Raw genomic sequence first — 20,014 nt, forward strand, 5'->3', positions numbered from 1 at the left:
GGAGCAGTAGGAACAGCAGGGCTCAGGGGTGCTGCCCCCTGCCTGGAGCAGCAGGGGTGGTGGGGTGCTTCCCCCTGCTCAGAGCAGCAGCAGCTGCAGGGCCCCAGGCCACCTCGTCTGGAGCAGCAGCAGCGACAGGACCCCGGGCCGCCCACCCCCCAGAAGTAGCATTGGCAGGACCCCAGAGCATCCCCTCAGCAGCGGTGGGGCTCCACAGCGGCCCCACCGCCAGAGCAGCAGCATCTGCGGGAGCACCCTCCCACACCTAAGATTTAGTTAGGGGTGTTTTTAGTAAAAGTCACGGATGGGTCACAGGCAGTGACTTTGTTTATTTATTTATTAATGACTTTTACTAAAAATACCCATGACTAAATCATAGCTTTTTCCAGTAAACTTGTAAATTATGGTAAATTTGTAGGCTTAATGATTGCAACAGGCCCATTATACTTACTGGATATCTCATATTTTTCAGTTTATTTACTTCAGCTTGGTATCAGTGTCACTGTGGTGGGGAGAGAAGGTCTGTCTTATGCAGTACACAATGCTAGTTACTCCTGGGGGAATTTTCCGCCACTGCGTGTGTGCATAATTAATGAGCCATGAATACTTTTAATTTTTCGCTCAGAAAAAAGCTTCTGCTGAAAAGTTGTTGCAGTACCGCCTTTTGCCCACCAGAGGGTGCTGTGGCGATAGAACAGAGCAGCAGATCCCAGCAGCAAATATCTTCTGTAGTTCCTCCTTTTGCCCACCAAAGGGTACTGTGGCAATAGAACACAGCAGCTGCTCCCAGCCAGCTAGGGAAGAGAGAAAGCCTGCAGAGCCTTCTCCACAGCACCTGTCAGACCAGGTCAGGAGACAGGGGTTATGGGGACACAGACAGCGTGGGGTGCTGGGGGATCAGACAGGGGCCCATAAGTGCTAGAGGGGGAGGACTGACTGGGGCAGGGGCTGAATGGGAGTGGAAGTGCAGGGTCCCAGGGGGGAGGGAGGTGCGGGGCCACATCGTGACGGGGGAGGGGTGTAGAGCCACATAGGGACAGGGTGGCTGAGTGGGGGTACAGAAACATGTAGGGACAGGGGAGGAGGTGCAGAGCCACATGGGGTTGGGGGAGTGGGTGTCTGAGGTGGAGGTGGAGGGACACGTGGTGCAAGGACACATGGGGAAGGGGGGAGTGAGTGTCTGAGTGGGGGTGGAGGGACACTTGTGCCTGACTGAATGGGAGAGGCTAGGGGTCAGCCAGGGTCTGCATGGGGAAGCTCCCCGCAAAAAACCTGTTCCATACTTTCCCACCCATACCCAACAACCCTCCAAATTCACACCCAGGCTCCTTCCCAGCAATTATTTCCCTCTCCCTCAGCTCCTCCATTACCCCTGACTCCCCCTAGCCTTTGTACTGCTTCTGGGGGTACAGGAAATACATTTCTGTCTTGTAGTTTAAATTAATTATTACTCAGAGTTCTGTATTAAATATGCCTAGTAAGGAATCTATTTGTCAAAAAACATTTTCTGAATCTTTTTTGTTGTCTGTATTGTTCCAGACATACTTGCCTAACAGGTATTTTGAAATAAATGACCAAAAATAATTGAAACTGGTGTGATTATATTGTGTTATTTTGACAAATAAAATATGCAGAATTTTGCAGAATTTTAAAATATTGTGCGCAGAATTTTTAATTTTTGGTGCAGTATTCCCCCAGGAGTACTAGTTAATGCTTGGGCTGTCTGTCAGACAGCAGTCTATTGTCTCCAGAGGGCTGGAAGGAGTGGGTCATCTGTGGCTTCTCCACCCCCTTTCACTTCAGTGTTGCTAAACTCACACATTTGGGGGGATACACTCTTATATGCAGCACAAGCTTTGTGATTAATAAGATCCCAAGCAAGAGTGAAAAGACACGTTGCTGGGACGGAAATGTGAATTCTCCACTAGTTCACAGTGTGTGTGTGGGAGTCTCTCTGTGTAATCAGTTACTGTATGCATCTTCCTCCAGTTCCATTTATGAAAAGGGACATCAAGCCATGGATTGCTTAGCCAATGCTAGATCCTGAAAATTGAGAGGCCTTAAAGTAGTTGCTTTCCTTGTGTGTATCACTAACTGTACACATACTGGGGATTTAAGGGCAGTGCTCTGCTTGAAAATTATATCACTTTGCACCCCTGGGATATGTAAATATTTTGAGCCAGATTCACTAGTATGCTCTGTGATGCAAAGCAGCTCCAGTGAAGCAAAGACTTTAGATAATGGCATAGAGAGTACACTTATGAAGTTTGCGGATGATACCAAGCTGGGAGGGATTGCCAGTGCTTTGGAAGATAGGATTAAAATTCAAAATTATCTGGACAAACTGGAGAAATGGCCTGAAGTAAATAGGATGAAATTCAATAAGGACAAATGCAAAGTACTCCAGTTAGGAAGGAACAATCATTTCCACACATACAAAATGGAAAATGACTGCCTAGGAAGGAATACTGTGGAAAGGGATCTGGAGATCATAGTGGATCACAAGCTAAATATGAGTTAGCAGTGTAAAGCTGTTGCAAAAAAAACAAACATTCTGGGATGTATTAGCAGGAGTATTGTAAGCAAGACACGAGAAGTAATTCTTCCGCTCTACTCTGCGCTGATTAGGCCTCAACTGGAGTATTGTGTCCAGTTCTGGATGCCACATTTCAGGAAAGATGTGGACAAATTGGAGAAAGTCCGGAGAATAGCAACAAAAATGATTAAAGGTCTAGAAAACATGACCTATGAGGGAAGATTGACAAAATTGAATTTGTTTAGTTTGGAGAAGAGCAGACTGAGAGGGGACATGATAACAGTTTTCAAGTACATAAAAGGTTGTTATAAGGAGGAGGGAGAAAAATTGTTCTTCTTAACCTCTGATGATAGGACAATAAGCAATGGGCTTAAATTGCATCAAGGGCGGTTTAGGTTGGACATTAGGAAAAACTTCCTAACTGTCAGAGTGGTTAAGCACTGGAATAAATTGTTTATGGAGGCGGTAGAATCTCCATCATTGGAGATTTTTAAGAGCAGGTTGTACGAACACCTGTCAGGGATGGTCCAGATAATACTTATTCCTGCCTTGAGTGCAGGGGACTGGACTAGATGACCTCTCAAGGTCCCTTCCAGTTCTATGATTCTATAAGCTATAAATCCAGTTTAATTGGTCAGTTAAATTTAAATTGGGATTATATATATTTGGCCCTTTGATAGGTCATATATAAAAATGTTACATGACATGCCTGACACTGGGCAGGTAAACATTCACAATCCTGGATTTCAGATTATTGGAGTAGGCAGTTTTTGGCCGTGTAAATACAACTGGGTGCTGTGTGTCACGTTGCTATGAATTAAAAGATTTGGGGGGGAGGAGCGGGATTTCTTACCCCAGTGTCGTTTAGTGCCTCTCAGGAGATGGAGGGTCCAGCTGTGTGTTTCAAATAAGACCTTCATAGCCCCACTCACCAGCTGTCTGTTTGTGCGTGTGGAAATCTCCCTGGTCTCATGATGGCCTGAGACACGAGCCCCTCACCCCAAATCTTGCTTGGTCCCCTCTCCAGTGAAGGACGCTGAATCTGGCGCCGTTGCAGCCTGGCTTTGCCTGCTGCCGGGGACACCCCCTGTCTGAATGCAGTGGGCAGTGCCAGGCGCTCCGCGCCGCCCAGTTAGACGTGAGAGCAGAGAGAGGGAGGCCGGGAAAGCGTTTCCCCTGTCTCTGAACCGGCAGATCCGGGTCTTGTGGTCTAGACTGACGTGGTCAATCGAATCAAAACAGAAGGGGAAAGGTTCCGCAGGGCTGGTTCCTGGGGCTGAGCCGCGGCTGCTTCTGCCTGTCGAGCAGGCGGAGCGAGAAGGCGGCAGCAGGCACGGCACCAGACTCCAGGGCAAGGTGAGTGTCTGCCTCTCCGTGCACCGCGTCTGCAGGTTTGGTCTGTTTCCACATTCACGGTAGGGTTTGGGGACGGCGGCGGGGGGCCGCGGGGAGACTGCCCCTTCCAGCTGTGTTGCTGTGCAGAGCCAGATTCTGTCAAAAAAGTTTCAGAGGAACCCCTCCCTTCAACCCTTATTTACACTGAGATCTGAGAGACTGGAGAAGCCTTTCAGGGGAAAGGGTAAAAGCCCCAACGCTGAAAACTAGACTGGATAATAATAACCCTGCACTTAGAATAACAACACTGCACTAACCCCAAGGCCATGGGTTAGTTGGATCCAGTGAGGCGTTGTGAGCTCTCCTGTAAATTTGATCTGTGATTTAAAGCCTGTTGAAGTACAAAAAATCTCTTGACATCTCTTTCACAGACATCTTGGAGGTTTCAAGAAAAGATGCACTGCTAACTGTCTGGGAGATCTTGTTTTTTTGTTTGTTTTTTTTTAAAAACCTAGTGAAACATCTGTACACTTTATATTTGGAAATGTAATTTAATTATATTTTTAACATGCAAAGTTGTTCATATCTCTCAGGCAGTGCATGACATAGTCTGGGTTCAAATAATATTTTGTTAGCTAAATCAGTTTTGTATTCACTCTTTGGCAATATAACTAGTGAAATTTTGGGTGAATTTTTTTTTAAAAAAATAAGTTATTGGTGGACCGACAGATAAACCACTGCAGTATGTAGGTATTAGCTATTATGCTTTCTGAAAAAGCACACACCACTAAGTGGGAGAAATCAGACTATATTTTGCAAGCCATATTATTGGCAAAAAGATACAGTCATATTATTAATCAGTTTGTATAGGTGTTTGGAATATATGATTCTGCTCAGTGCTCCTTCACAGTGCTATAGTGGCATGTGTTTATAGAATATTATACTAAAGTAGGAACGCTTTCAGAACACACAGGTCCATATATGATTATTTGTATATTCATAACCATTATGAGGTCAAATTCTTAGAGAGGTGCTGACCTGCAACTCACACAGTGACTTCACTAGGAGTTTTGAGGGCTTAGTAGGTGCTCAGCACCTCTCTAGATGATCTGTGTGTGTATTTTAAAAATTAATGTCTCTTCTGTTTCTAAGTTATTTGGTACTGGGAGACTCTTTATTTGTCTTGTACAAAGCTGGGCATTCCGTCTATGCTTATAACCAAGTTTTCAAAAATGATCTAAAATTTTAAGTGCCTCAGATTTTGGATATTTAAATTGAGTTACCGAAAATTAGCAGCCATTTCTGAAAATGTTGGCCTAAATTCATACTGTGATCACTGATGAAGGTCCCAGTCTTGCAAGGAGGAACAAGCATTGGTGGGTTGCCCCCTTCTAAGAGATCTTTGCCGGAATGGGGCCTTACTGAGCTTCGTCATTTTCAAAAACAATGCTTCCCAAAAGCAGATCTCATTTCAAAGACCTCAAAATAAAAAAAAAACCTAATTTTGATTCCTTGTTACATACAGTGACAGGAAATAAATCCTAAATAATCCCACTGAATTCTCCATATTCTTCTGACCTGTTCAGATTCAAGAAATCTGCCTAATTATTATTACTGACAATCAATTTAAAGTTTGACCTTGTAGTATATTCTTGACAATCTTAAGAATGTGATCTGAATAGTGAAAGCAAATGACAACAGAGAGAGTGTATGTATTCTAATGGTTAGAGGTGAGGGCAATGAGTTCAATATTGATTGCCATTCCTTCCCTTGCCACTGCTGACTTGGCAAAGTCAATTAATGTTTTTGGTTTTTATTTTCTCCTTAGGCAATATATGGGAATAACAATTCTTGTCCACTTCAAAGTGGTGTTGTGTGGATCAATTGATATTTCTGAGGAGATTTAAGATCCTTGTATGAAAGGTGCTACAGAATTGCAAAGTAGTACGTATTAGAATTGTTATTGGTCTACTTAAGGATCAGCTCAGCTTTGCTTTATTGCTAGTGCACTTCACAGATGCACTGGTCATTCTTTGGCCCCCTCTTGGAGCATGAACGACAAGACCCTACCACAGATTTGAGATTGCAGTTGCAGCCACTGAGTGGCTGTAGTATTTTTCTGTGGACTAAGTGGCTAATTTCTCTGATTCTTGATTCCCATAGAATCATGTTCATTATATTTATTTTTATCTAGTTTCTTATACTGCACTCATCACCATGGCTTTAGAGCATCCTCCCCATCCCATCTTTATCTCCTCTGAGTTCCCAGCACACAGCCCAGTAATTTGGTCTACATGCTGGGTGGGACCAGTATTTGATCCTGAATCTGAACAAAAATCAGCATGATAAGAATTACTGATGTTATACATCGTTATTAAAGATGTTATCAGTATAAATGGCATTTTGCAGTGCAGTTTAGGATTTATTCATCATTTTATAACTGGAGTATCTAGATAAGGTCTGTTTTTATCAGGTGGAGTTCTGACTTTGGAGAAAGTTAGCTTCTTATTCACTTCTTGTTTGGCTGTTTTCTCATTTCCTACTTTCATATATTTAGACTTGAGAAGTACTGATGTGTGGAATTTATTTGCATAACAGACTTGACATAAAAAAACCTGATAGTCATGCTTCAGAGTACATTGTAATAGATATTTTAGGTACTAAACTACCTCCTTAAAGGCCCAGTCTTGCTCCCGCTGAAGCATGGCATGGCATGGCATGGCAGCAGAATTGGTCACTAATTTTGCACATCGAGAGTCTCAGTAGGGCCTCAAACCAGAATAGAAGAAGTGGCATGACCATATCTCTGAATGCGACTGAATTTGATGGAGGAAACTGGTATTTGTTTGGCAATACAAAATATCACAATCTTATTTCTGTGTTTTTACACTGATCTAATAGTTCTTAACAGTAAATGCAAAAAATATTTAACAGATTATACATGGAGAAATGTATATCCCAAATATATCTTCAACCCACATTCTAGAGAAAATCAGAGAAAACTGAACATGATTTGCATACACTTAACTCTCAGATAAACCAAAGATGCATTTCATTCAAACTTTGTAGTCTGCATATTCCATTTCTTAATATTTTCTTTATAAAGCTGTTTTTGCTTTCACAGACAGTTCTTGAATTCCAGTTGTTAATACGGGACCCAATTTTGTAAGGTGCTGAATGCCTCTTGGGAGGTCCTGAGTGCTCTCAAATCCCAAGTCAAATAGCAGTTGAGGGTACTCAGTACCTTGCAGGATCTGGCTCGTAGAGTCAATTCCTCCAGTTCCTTTTCAAGTAAGAATTGGATTAACTTCAGCAGCATGGCTCCCTTCAACCTCTAGTGTCTAGGTTCCCTTCATTGGCAGCTGCCTCATGAAATTTCCCTGGAAGGGGGTTCCTCAGAATGTAAGGCAGCGGTAGTCAATTAGTTTTTGCTAAGGTCCAAATTTCTTGGTCAAGGTAGAGTCAAGGTCCAGAATCCAGAGAAAATAATGACAATACCAAGTCAAGAAAAAGATTTCGGAGACCGTTCAAAAGTATCTGGTGGTCTGAATTTGGCCTGCGGGCCACCTATTGACTACTCGTGATGTAAGGGATCCACACAGGAGCTTCTACTGCCTCAGCTTGTATTAACTCCTTATTGAATTCACCATGGGATTCAATAGAGGTAGAGGGCAGGTTTATGTTTCGTGCCCTGGTCCTTCTATACCAACATTTCTCAAATGCGGCCACCATGGCCACCAGAGGCTTTTCTTGCGGCCACAGCCACCTGGGCGGTGATGGGGGGGGCCAAGCATTTACCCCTCCCCTGGGTCTGCAAGTACAGGTTGGGACCTGCTCCCCCTCTGGAGCCACAAACGCCGGAGGAGCAGACAGCTGGTGTCAGTTCTCCACCTTCCCATGGGCAGGGGACTCAGACTTCTGGCTCCCGCCCTGGGATGGCAGGCGGCAAGCTTCAGCTATGTGGCAGCAGGCTCTGGCCACTGGGCTTCAGGCTCAACTCCCCCACCCGCATTACTCTGGCCCCGCTGCCTCCCACTGCCCATGACCCATCCACCCCATCACCTCTGGCCCCCAATGCTTCCCTATCCATCCAAGGCTTAATTTGTCCCCCGGCTTGCCAGGGCTGAGTAAATCTGTTGTGAAGAGTGATATGTATGTTTGTTAATATCACTTTTCACTGCCTCCCCGCTAGCTAACAAGTCTGCTGCTGTGAAAAGTGATATTAACATACAAATATCCCTTTTCAAAGAAGCATACTTACTAGCTAGCAATTCTATTAAAAAACAAACAGAAACCAAAAAAGCAAAAGGAACAACAACAACAAAAAAACAAAAACGTGCAAAACACCTTATTTGTGTTTCTATTCTGTTTAGGTCCAGTAAATAATAGAAACAACTGTACTGTACATTGTTATTATTATTATTAAGTCTGCAAAAAAACCTCTACATAAATAAATTACAATGATTTGGATAGGTATGTGTACATATTTATTTGTTTTTCCTAAAGCTAATTAATTTTTTTGGAAAAATTGTCATAATGGCCACCAGCAAGAAGAGTTGGTGGCTGCACTTTGAGGCCACCAAAAAATTTGTTGCTTGAACCCCTGTCTATACCATACCCATTCATCCATGGATTCTTGGCAGTACAGGGGGGCCACCTGGGACAAAAGAGAGTGGTGCTCTGGAAGTGAATGATCTTGCCTTTCATGCAAGTTAAGAGATCCTCGCACAACTTCCCCTCCAAATGTTGTTCCTGGGCAAGATGATTAGGGTGTTATAAATTTGCATGGATGCTGCACAGACTTCAGTTAAAGTAGCTTCCTTATATTTTAAAGGTAATGAGACACATTCATATAACTCTGTGGAAGTAAATGGAGTTACACCAGGGATGAAGTTGGCACTGAGTCCAATCTTGGTTCTGGGGCTGCAACAGATATACACTCATTAAAACATCTGACTGTCTTGCATAAGAGTAAATATAGTTTAATTCTTACTACAGCTAACATAATTGACTGATCCAAAGCATTTAACGTCTTAAAAGAGAAAAATCCATGCTAGAAAAGAATAGAGCAGCCGTTTAAAGATATAGGGACAATTTCTGTCTTGGTATAAGTGGGTTTAACTCTATTAATTTCCATTGACTACTCTGAAACATCTGATGACCTCTCTGGCACAAACACAGTCTTTTTGGTGTAATCCAGAAAGTCAATTTGTATATTTCTTATTGGTCTGTCATAAAAGCTTTATTTTTAGTCGGACAGTATTTTTAGAAAACTTGAAATATTTGATCTCTGCCTTTCGTATTTAGAAGCCTACTTAGAAAAAGATCAGTCCAGTCATATGAAAATATGATATCTCTAAAGACAGCAGTTAGCTGTTTAAATAGTAAAAACTAAATAAAACATGAATCCTTGTACCTGCCAAACCTTGCTCACATGAATAGGCCTTACTTACCCAAGTGGTCCTATGGAAGCCCATTATAATTGTTGGTGCTCGCTCAGCACCCTTAGTGGTCAGGCAACTTATTTAGATGCCTAAATATGAAATTAGGCACCCACGTTCAAAATTTTGATCAAAGCTTTTATGATAGACCTATAGCAAGTATACACATGTTCTTATTCATGGACTATACCATAGTGACTTTGTTTGAGCCAGTGAGGTTGCTGGATGGTTGACCTTCAAGAGAAAATGGCAGTGGAACAAAATGTGGTCACAAGATAATAGTCTCTCACTTCTGTACTGTGTAAATGCTGATGCAAAGCTGTGATGTGTGTTTTGAAAGCAACTAACTCTGATCCTGTGCTAAAGTTATCTTACAATGACTTATTCTAGGTGGTGCTATACATTTAAAAATCTGTTTTCTGATGGGCTCGTGGATTTATCTTTTTTTTTTTTAACCTTTCATTAGTACTGATAATACTTTGCAATCATTGACAATTGCAATACAGAATATGGCATCCATACTAGCCAGTTAGTCTGCTGAGTAGAGGGGCATCATTCTCTGATAAAAGATGGGTTTTCTTTTAATTTAACATCAGTGAATAAATCAGCTGTCAAGAAATCCTATTGATTACCACAGAATTCATGTGGTATAAGTATTGATTAAAGATAAAGGGGTGGAAGAGTGAGGGGAATGAAACTGGACTGCCAGTCAGAAAGCAACTTGTTCATGACAATAAAGCAAAGTGCACCATTTTAAAAACAAAAGCAAACATACTCTTATTGATAAACTAGTATTGGTTGGTTCATGAATGCTAAGTACTTTACCAAACTCCTACTGAAGTCAATGAAAAGACACCTATGGGATCCCTTCAGGCTCAAAGGGGAAACATTTGCTCAGTGGCAAGTTAGTGGAAATGTGTCATCTTTGGAGGAAAAAAACCAGATCAAAATATTCCAGAGAATTTCAGCATACTTGTGTGCTTGTACAGGACTGGAGTGGGGCTAAGGATTCAGTGTGTGTTTGTACAGTTTAGAGGATTTATTATGTATTTTATTAACCTAGAGAATTGTTCAAGTATTGAACAAATCTCTCTTTCTATTAGCAGGCTATATAGCATATTGTTTAGGGCATTAGAGCTACAGAAGCTGGAGCTGCTGGTTCAAGACAACAGAAAAACTTTACTTTTTATTTATGTTAAAACTGTTTATTCAGTGGAGGAGAAAATAATGGCATTTGTATGGATTGCTATATTTTTCACTGCTGCTTTGAGCAAACTAGATATAAGGTAAAAATTTCAAAATGACACTTAAGCTCCTTAGTGCCTAGATCTCCTTTGAAAATAGAATTTAGGCTCCTAAATCATATAGACACTTTTGAAAATTGTACCCATAGGCCATGTTTGCACTACAAAGTTTTGCGGGCAAAAGTTATGTTGGCCTACTGCCACCGCAGTTAGTATATCACTTGTGCACATGGATACTTTAGCTCCTGGCTTCAGCACAACTTGTATTCACACGGAGTGCTGTGTCAATGCACAGTGCAGTGCACCATGGGTAGGTATCCCAGTTGCAACCCACTACCATACGGCGCAATGTCTTTTGGGTAGTTTTGGCAACATACGGTGAGGCAGAAATGACTCACACAGTGATAACAGGGAGCAAGGGGTCAACTTCCCATAAGGCAGTGTTCTCCATCCCATAATGTCATCTCTATCCCATAATTTTCACACTATTTTGACTTTCCCATGAACCTGAGCAGGACTTGTCACTGTCTGCCTCTATGACAGAAGCATGGAGCCTGCACAGCTGTGCACTATTGTCATGAGCATTGCAAGCAAAGGACACACTTTCCTCTGGTATTTGCAGAGCCTCAAGAAGAAACACAGGGAACATGACAATTTCCTGATGGTCACAAGTATCAGAGGAATAGCCATGTTAGTCTGTATCCACAAAAACAATGAGGAGTCCGGTGGCACCTTAATGACTAACAGATTTATTCGGGCATAAGCTTTCATGGGTAAAAAACCAACTTCTCTTCCTCATGGTCAGTTTGTTGTGGAACACAGCAAAAACCAATTCAGGGTTGTTGGTGTCATTCACAGACTTGCTGCAGAAAATGGGGCACCGCTTCTGTGCCTGACAAACAAGCATTGACTGGTGGGATCAAATCATAGTGCAGGTTTGGGGTGACAAGTAGTGGCTGCAGAACTTTCACATGCACAAGGCCACATTCCTGGATCTGTGTGCCAAGCTCATCCCAGCCATTCAATACAGGGATGCCAAACTGAGAGCTGCACTGACAGTGGAGAAGGGAGTAGTGATCACGTGGAAATTTGCAACACCAGATTGGTACCTGTCAGTGGGAAGTTTGGAGGGGGAGAATCCACTGCGGGGCCATTAATCGTCTCCTGCTACGCAGGACTGTGACTCTCGGTAATGTGCAGGACATTGAGACTGGCTTTGCAACTATAAGATTCCCAAAATGCAGTTGAGTGATAGATGGCACACACATCCTCATTTTGGCCCCAGACCACCTTCCCACACAGACTATATCAACAGAAAGGGTTACTTTTCCATGCTTATGCAAGCGCTGGTGTATCATTGGGGACGCTTCACTGATATCAATGTTGACTGCTCAGGGAAAGTGCATGATGCTCACATCTTTAAGAACACAGGACTGTTCAGAAAGCTACAATCAGGGATCTTCTTTCCTAACTGCCAGATTACCACTGGGGATGTTGGAATGCCAATAGTGATCCTGGGGGACCCAACCAACCCCTTACTCCCCTGGCTCATGAAGCCATACACTGGCCACATCAACAGCAGCAAGGAAAGATTCAACTACAGGCTCAGTAAGTGCAAAATGACAGTTGAATGTGCTTTTGGTAGATTGAAAGGGCACTGGTGTTGTTTATTCAGCAGATTGGATCTCAGTGCGAAAAATATCCCAATGATTATAGCTGTCTGTTGTGTCCTGCATAGTATTTGTGAAGCAAAGGGAGAAAACTTGCAATAGGGTGGAGAGTGGATGTGGAGCAGCTGTTCATTGAGTTTGAACAGTTAGACACAAGGGCTATCAGACAGCCTCAGTAAGGATCTATGTGTCTTAGAGAGGCTTGAACAAGCACTTTAATAGCAAGCCACAGTAATGTGCTGTGGTGTACTCTGCTCAACCTGGGGTGATTGTTTGGGGACCTTTAGAAATTGTGTGGTGCTTGCACATCTGTGCATATATCAGTGACAGTGCACCTGTTACTGGGGGGGATTACTGTACATTTTTGATGACTACAGTGTTTGGCACTGATCTGAGAGTTGTGAGTGTACAGAAGCACTACTTTCACTGCCAGCAATCATTATACATCTTGTTGTGTAAACTAATAAAGATGAATTACTTTTTAAACAAAAACATTTTATTCACTTAGCTCCAAAAAATACTGAAGATATTAAAAGTAAATACATTATGGCTTAAAAAATTTTTAGGAACCATAATTAAGGCTAAAAGAAAAGGAGTACTTGTGGCACCTTAGAGACTAACAAATTTATTTGAGCATAAGCTTCTGTGAGCTACAGCTCACTTCATCAGATGCAACTGTCAAGGCTGTGAGTCGGTCACGGAACTCATGGATTCCGTGACTTTCCATGACCTTCGTGACTTCTGCAGCCACCAGTGCTGACTTAAGGGCTGCCCGGCAGTTTGTGTGTGTGGGAGGGGGCTCAGAGCTAGGGGCAGGGGGTTAGAGGGCATGTGGGGGGGCGCTTACCTCGGGGTGTAGGGCTCCCTGGCTCCACTGGTATGGTCCTGCATCTCCTAGACAGAGGGGCCAGGAGGCTCCGCGCACTGCCCGCACCCACAGGCCCTGCCCCTGCAGCTCCCATTGGCCGTGGTTCCCGGCCAATGGGAGCTGCGTAGCTGGCGCTTGTGGCAGAAGCAGTGCACGGAGCCTCCTGGCCCCTCTGCCACCTGGGAGCTGCTGGGACAAGTGGAGCCGAGTAGGGAGCCTGGCAGCCCCGCCAACCCCCTCCCTCTCCCAGCACCAGCAGGGGTCCCAGGCCATGCACTGCTGCCCGCCTTCCCCCCAGCGCCAGCAGGTGTCCCATGCTGCACATCACTGCTTGCCCCGCCCCTAGCACCAGCGTGGTCCGAGGCCACCTCCAGCAGTGCCTCCCGGACCACACACGCCCCCAGAGCACCAGTGGCCCCCTGCCCAAGTTTTAGTTAGGGGTATGTAGTAAAAGTCATGGACAAGTCATGGGCCATGAAATTTTGTTTACTTTCCGTGACCTGTCCATGACTTTTACTAAAAATACCAGTGACTAAAACATAGCCTCAACCATGATAAATAAACTAGAGGAAGGAACATTGATGTCCATTATACTACAAGTACATCAACTGTGGCTCTCACAAGTCAGTGTAGCTGAAGCTGTGGTTGTCCATGCTTTCCCCCGATGTAGCGTGGTAGGAGTATGCATGCTGGCCCTGAGGCCATGAGGAATGCTGGGGGAGGGGCGGGGAGGGAGGCAATATACTACAGTTCTCCACAGATTGTAATGGGAGTCAAGCCTGGGATTGTTGAATCTGGAGGTGAACAAGAGTCTGCAGCATCTGCGTTTGCTGTTGGAGAAGTTCCATTATGTCCTGGTGCATCTCCCTCTCCTTTTCCTTCACCTTTCCTTCTCCATACAGTCTGTAGTATTCACTCTCTAGGCCCTTTGTTCAAGGTCTGATGCAGCACTGGCTTGAAAGATCTTGCAGAACATGTCCTCCCACATCCTCTTTTCTCCTGCTTATCTGGGTTGGTTGTTCCACTGATGTAGATGGAGTCCCCTCTCAAGGCCGCAATGGCTGCAGTTACAGATAAAACACACAAAGGTACCATTTCTAGAATAGTAGGAACAGAAAGCTAAACTTAAGGTTCAGAACTCGTCCCCCCCACCCCTCCGCTCCCCTAAAGTATTAAACAAGACAAGCATATTGACACTTCTGCTTTGGAGTTCCTGATCCCCTGTGCCACACTCAGCTCAAGCCACAGGGAGTATGACCTGCCATGGGTGAGGGAAACGAGGAGGAAATTGCTCATTTGCCTGAAAGTATGAGTACAAGGCAATGGCTCTGAATACTGGCACCAGCTGGTGATGGTGTTAGCTGGTATCTCATTCCTGAGAGTGACAAAGGTAGAGAGAGGACTGGTGTTGCTGGTATCCCAAAACTGTCCGGGTCCATATACAGCTAGCCTGTGTACTGCTAAAAATGGTGCCTGCTGAAGTAATCACCACTGACATGGGAAAGCATCCTACTGTGGAGAAGAAATAAGGCTGCTATCCTACGAATCCTTGTAGTTTCATTCAGGTGGATTCAAGGAATATTCTTTGTACATAAACAAACTGCTCCACATGTCTGCCCCCATCCTCCTGCCTAACTCTCTAGAAGGGAATGAAAAGCAGATAGCAGCTCTGCCTCTCTTTGTTGTAGCACTACCCCTTCTAGTACAAATAAATTAATGAAAAGTCAAAAGCTGTGTCCTGCTAATTTGGGGGCGCCATCCCTGTAATGGAATATTTATTTACACACTTACCCAAGGTTCCTTTCCCTGCCTCGGGCTCAACTGTGTTTGACTGGTGGGACTGGCTGGACTGCGGTAGAATCAAAAACAGGTCTTGGCTTGCTGCACAGCTGGATTCCCCCAGTTGTCTGTCCCCAATACTTCTCCTCCACCTCCTCCTCCTTGCTGTTCATGGCAGAGGCCTGTGATTTGGGCTCCTTGGAGGTATCCATAGTGGTGTGCAGAGGCATGGGAGTATCTCTGCCACATATGGCATGCAGCTCATTGTAAAAGCAGCAGGTCTGCGGCTCAACACCACATCAAATGTTGGCCTCCCTGACCTTCTGGTATGGCTGTGGCAGATCTTTGGCTTTCACGGAGCACTGCTGCTGGTCCCTGTCATACCCCCTTCTCTGCATCTCCCAAACAATCTGCTCATAGATGTCGACGTTTCTACAGCTGGTGTGGAGCTGTGCCTGCACAGCCTCTTATCCCCACAGGCCCAGGAGATCCAATATCTCCAGTCTGCTCGAGGCAGGAGCGCGTCTGGCACATGTAGCCAACATGGTCAGCTTGGCAGTTGCACAAAACAGCAGAGAGCAGATAGAGGTGTGTTCACCAAATTGGATAACCAGGAATTTCCAAAATTTGTGGGAATTTTAAAGTGGGGGCTTCTGGTCTATGTGACCCCAGGCAATGGACCTAATAATTGTGACTGGAGCAGTCAGTGTCAGGAATTCTGGGACAGCTGCTGGAGGACTCTTAGGTTTGACATGAGTAATGCAGTGTCTACACTCATGCTGTGTCGAGCACCATACATCGACCTTGGCTTAATGCTGCTGGGGGGGGCTGTTACCATATCAATGTTACCATAGGGCACTTATCTAGGTGGGAGACAAATTTAAATGGATACACATGCACAACTAGACCAACACAAAGTGGCTTATGGTGGCTTACCAACCTAACTTTGTAACGTAGACCAGGCCTTAGTCTTAAACCAACAACTCTTGGTACCAGAACTCAGGTGCCTTAACAATAGGTTACACAGTCCGTTAAGGGGAACACAGGCTTTTTCAGTAGTTAACCTTTTAGGATAAATAACTTGTGTTTTATTATAAAACATAAACATTACATATAAAAAATCATGGGTGGAGTTTTAAACAGCAAGGTCCACACCCCCTCTACCTTAGCCATGTAGAAGCTCATGGGAGGCATACAGGTTGGACTGGGGTGAGATGTCTATCTCTGTTGCTACCCCTCCGTCCTGCCCCTGTGGAGACTTATGGGAGACCCCTTTGCTCTTGTCTCCCATTTACCTGCCTCTTGGTCAGGTGCCAGCTCCTGTTTAATATGAGCCACTCTGTGTGGAGCCCAAGCCTGCCTGTAGCTTGTACCAAAGCACTTAGGTTCTAGGATGAAATGGCACAGCATGGAAGTGCATCTAATGTAATGCGATAGTGCTACCAGCATGGGTCCCATGTTCACTCACTGCAGTTGTGCCATCTAGGTGTGCTGTGTTAGAAACAGTAATGAAACATGCAGACAGCTCTTGTAGCTTTGACCTTAAGAGACTGGCAGTAGCTGCTTGGGGAGTGGGGACAGGAATACTGGAGGAAGTAATGAGTAGTTTGGAGGGTGGAGAAACTAACCAAAAGCCAGAAAGTAGGGAAACCCACCTGGGTATTGGATCCTGTAGTCACTACTAAGGCCTTGTCTACACTGCCACTTTAAAGTGCTGAAACTTGCAGCACTCAGGGGAGTGAAACCCCCCTCCCCCCCCCGAGTGCTTCAAGTTTCAGAGCGGTAAAGTGGCAGTGTAGACAGTGTACCAGCGCTGGGAGTCGGGCTCCCAGCACTGGGAGCTATGCCCCTCGTGGAGATGGGTTTTTTTAGTCACTGGTGCCGCGACTACACAGCCACGTTAAAGCGCTGCCACGGCAGCACTTCAGTGTTGCTAGTGGAGACATACCCTTAGGCATTAAATTCCATGGGAGTTCCTGTGTAAATGCTGACTGCGGAATTTGGCCCTACGTTTGTTCTCTAAGCCAATCAGAAAGGAACAGGTCAATAACTTTACAGTGAACAGCTCCCTGTACTGCTTTAACATCCGTCAGGCAAAATGATTAAATCTCTTTTAGTCATTTTGTATAATAGAAATAAATTCAGTGTCCCTAGAACTCTGTCACAGTCTCCTACTTTAGAAATAATTGTTGAAGTGAAGCTGAAACATTTATCTAGCAGCAGGAGGATATTATCCTTGCACAATGTTCTAGTCAATTTACATCTTTCGTTGATTAGCTTTTATATCAAGAGATATTTCTTACAGAAGAATTCATCTTTTTAACAGAAGGGTGACCAGCTGCTGACAGTTGGATTTTGCCAATAACTCTATATCAAATAATATAAAATGGGCTTTAAAACATTTAGATTTCTTTCTGAATCATGACTGGATCTGGCTAATTTGTTCCTTTTCAACTATTTTGACCACAAGAAATAAGCCACTTACATGTGAATAAGTAAATAAATTTAAAATATAAAAGTTGTTCTTTTTTAGTTTCCTCTTGAATTCAGTGCTAATGAAAGATGCCGAACTGGTAGCCTTGGGGACTGAAATATTCTTTCTCTCTCTCCACAGAATGGGGACTGCCAATAAGAATACCAATTAGTGATAACTGGAACAATGGTTTTGATATACGGACACTTGTCCTCTAGGGACTGAACTAAGACCCGGTCTATGTACAAACTTGTACCAGTTTAGTTATACTGATAAAAACTCCTGTGGGGACACTCTTTTTTCAGTTTGAGTGGCTTATTTAAGTTTATTTTAAATCTGTTCCTACCAATTTACTCTAAACTGAAATAAGTCCTGCTTAAACCAAAATACGTGTCCACAGAGTCTTTTGGCACTGCTCTTAAATAACAGATGCAACTTGGCAGGTAGACAAGCCTTAAGACTTCCCCTCATCTTGTATAAGATGCCAGACAGCCAACAAATGGAAGTGCTTTCAATTGCTACAATCTTGGGACCACATCCTGCCCCCTCTGAAATCAATGTGAATTTTGCAGATACTGGAATGGGAGGAAGATTGTGACCCTCCGCAGGACATGAGCTGATCCACCATAGAGGTGGAAGATTCCATAGCTCATTAATTTCTGAGGCAATCTTGTACCACCCCTTATTTTAAAGTCTATTTTGTAATCCTGTATTGTGTTTCACAGTCTTTGTGTCTTCTTTATTTTTCCTCTCCTTCTGCTCGGGACTCTCTTCCCTCTCCTTCTGACCTTGTCCACAGTGTAGACTTTCTGAAATTCTTCCATCATTGCTTTACCTCCCTTGCAGCTCCATTGCATTGGTGCAGTGCTGCTGTAGACTCGTTTCTCTCCATGTGCTGCTCAGAGCCGATGTAGAATTAGATGACACGGTGGTAAAAATCCTAGTGGCCTAACACAATTCACCATTGCTAGAATAACTGGAGATGGATCAGTGCTAGAGGAACCATGGGAGAGCATCAGAAAATCCTCAGTGTAGCTACAGATTCTGTGCTCAGAACTTCCTTCTCCACTCAGTATTCCCCCTCCTCAACCTCCCCTGTCTCTGGATCCCTTTCCTTAGCCAATGCATATCCCTGAGATACCTCCAGCACTCCTTCATTGGCTGTATCAGCTCTTTTTTTGTTTTTATTTCTGTTCTTATTCTTGTTTCTTCTTCTTAAATTGTTATCTAAAGTGAATTTGGTGCTTGTGAGAGGTGCCAGATGGACAATCCTGGAAAATGAAGTCCTAATTTACTTACAGATAAAGGGCTTCACAGACAGCAACAGTGCAAGCTTCCTCTTCAGTGACCCCAGCCTAGCATGCCTCAAGTCTGACATAGTTCAGAGTAGTTCACTCCCCAGGCCTATTGTATCATTGGCCTCTTTGGTCAGTGTTTACAGGGTGTGTGTTTAAGTAGACTTTCCATAAAGAAATGAACGTCTCAGTTTAATTTGCATTGAAAAGTTCAACTGGGATCTGCTTAATTATCCTGAGTAAAGTTTCAGTGCAAAAATAAACTCACCAACTCATCAAACTGCAGAAGGAGCTCCAGGGGGACATGTGTAGCTGCTTTCAAGTACAGAAACAGCTTTTTCTCCTTGGAATAATGAAGAAAGGAGCGGGGGGGCGGGAATTATTTTAAACTTGTAAAAAGTGTTGCTGTGGCTGAGAATACCCACTGGGTCCTGTAGAAGCCGCATAAACCCTTTCTGGGTTGTTGTTTTTTCAGTAGACAACAAAGCGAAGTGGCTAATCCGAATCTGGGAGGAGCAGCAGGAGAAAGCCATAGCAGGAGCCACATTTGATCCATGGCAGCACTCATGATGGCAGGATCCACTTTCACATTTGAGAACAGTGCTGCTGCTGCTCTTCCTTTGTAGCCCAGTCAGCCAGTTTTCCTTGTGCCCTAAAAACTCAGCCGGGAGATCCTTAATGTCACCGGCTGAATTTCTAAATAAAGTCTGAAACTGCACAGGTAATAGGCCATATGAGGAATGGCCATGAAAAGTGCTCTGGAAATCTGTGGCTCTTTGTAGGGCACTAAGTCCTGGTTCATTGAAGGTCATTGGGAGTTCTGTCACTTGCTTCAGTGGAAGCAAGATCAAGCTGTAAATGGGGAGAGATGCTGAGAGAGAAAATTGCTTTCCAATAGAAAGAGGGTTAAAAAATACCATGGGAAAAAATGCACAGTGCTGCAATGTCTGAGCTTCATATAGTGCAGAGGAATATTTGCTTAAACAGTTTGCCCTAGAATATAAAGGGGAACAAATCATGGAAACATTTAAATTGGTTTTAGGTTCAAAGCTTCTTTTTACAAAACCTAAATTTGGACCAAATTTAATCCAAGAATGTCCCTTTGTAAAGGACTTCGGCACTTATAAAAAGAAAAGGAGTACTTGTGGCACCTTAGAGACTAACCAATTTATTTGAGCATGAGCTTTTGTGAGCTACAGCTCACTTCGTCCGATGATCACTTCATCAGCTTCATCACGAAAGCTCATGCTCAAATAAATTGGTTAGTCTCTAAGGTGCCACAAGTACTCCTTTTCTTTTTGCGAATACAGACTAACACGGCTGTTACTCTGAAACCGGCACTTATAAAGACTTCAGGGCTGGTCTAGCCTGTT

The 20,014-nt window shown here is 43.9% G+C and overlaps 1 protein-coding gene across 3 annotated transcripts in view; it reads left to right on the forward strand.

The window, feature by feature from the left end:
* The window catches only part of SMIM14 (small integral membrane protein 14), an 85,550-nt gene that overhangs the window by 15,900 nt on the left and 49,636 nt on the right, over window positions 1–20,014 (forward strand). Inside the window, exon 1 of one of the 3 annotated variants that reach the window (XM_043544503.1) lies at window positions 3,616–3,892. The exons of 1 other annotated variant lie outside the window; for it this stretch is intronic. In XM_043544503.1, coding sequence (XP_043400438.1) covers window positions 3,632–3,892 — 261 coding nt within the window. In that variant the 5' untranslated portion in view covers window positions 3,616–3,631. Of the gene's footprint in view, window positions 1–3,615; window positions 3,893–20,014 lie in introns of those variants that run through there. One more of the 3 variants, XM_007066417.4, reaches the window with a different exon arrangement.

The sequence above is a fragment of the Chelonia mydas genome, chromosome 4 (genome assembly GCF_015237465.2).
Source record: "Chelonia mydas isolate rCheMyd1 chromosome 4, rCheMyd1.pri.v2, whole genome shotgun sequence".
NCBI classification, from domain to species: Eukaryota; Metazoa; Chordata; order Testudines; family Cheloniidae; genus Chelonia; species Chelonia mydas.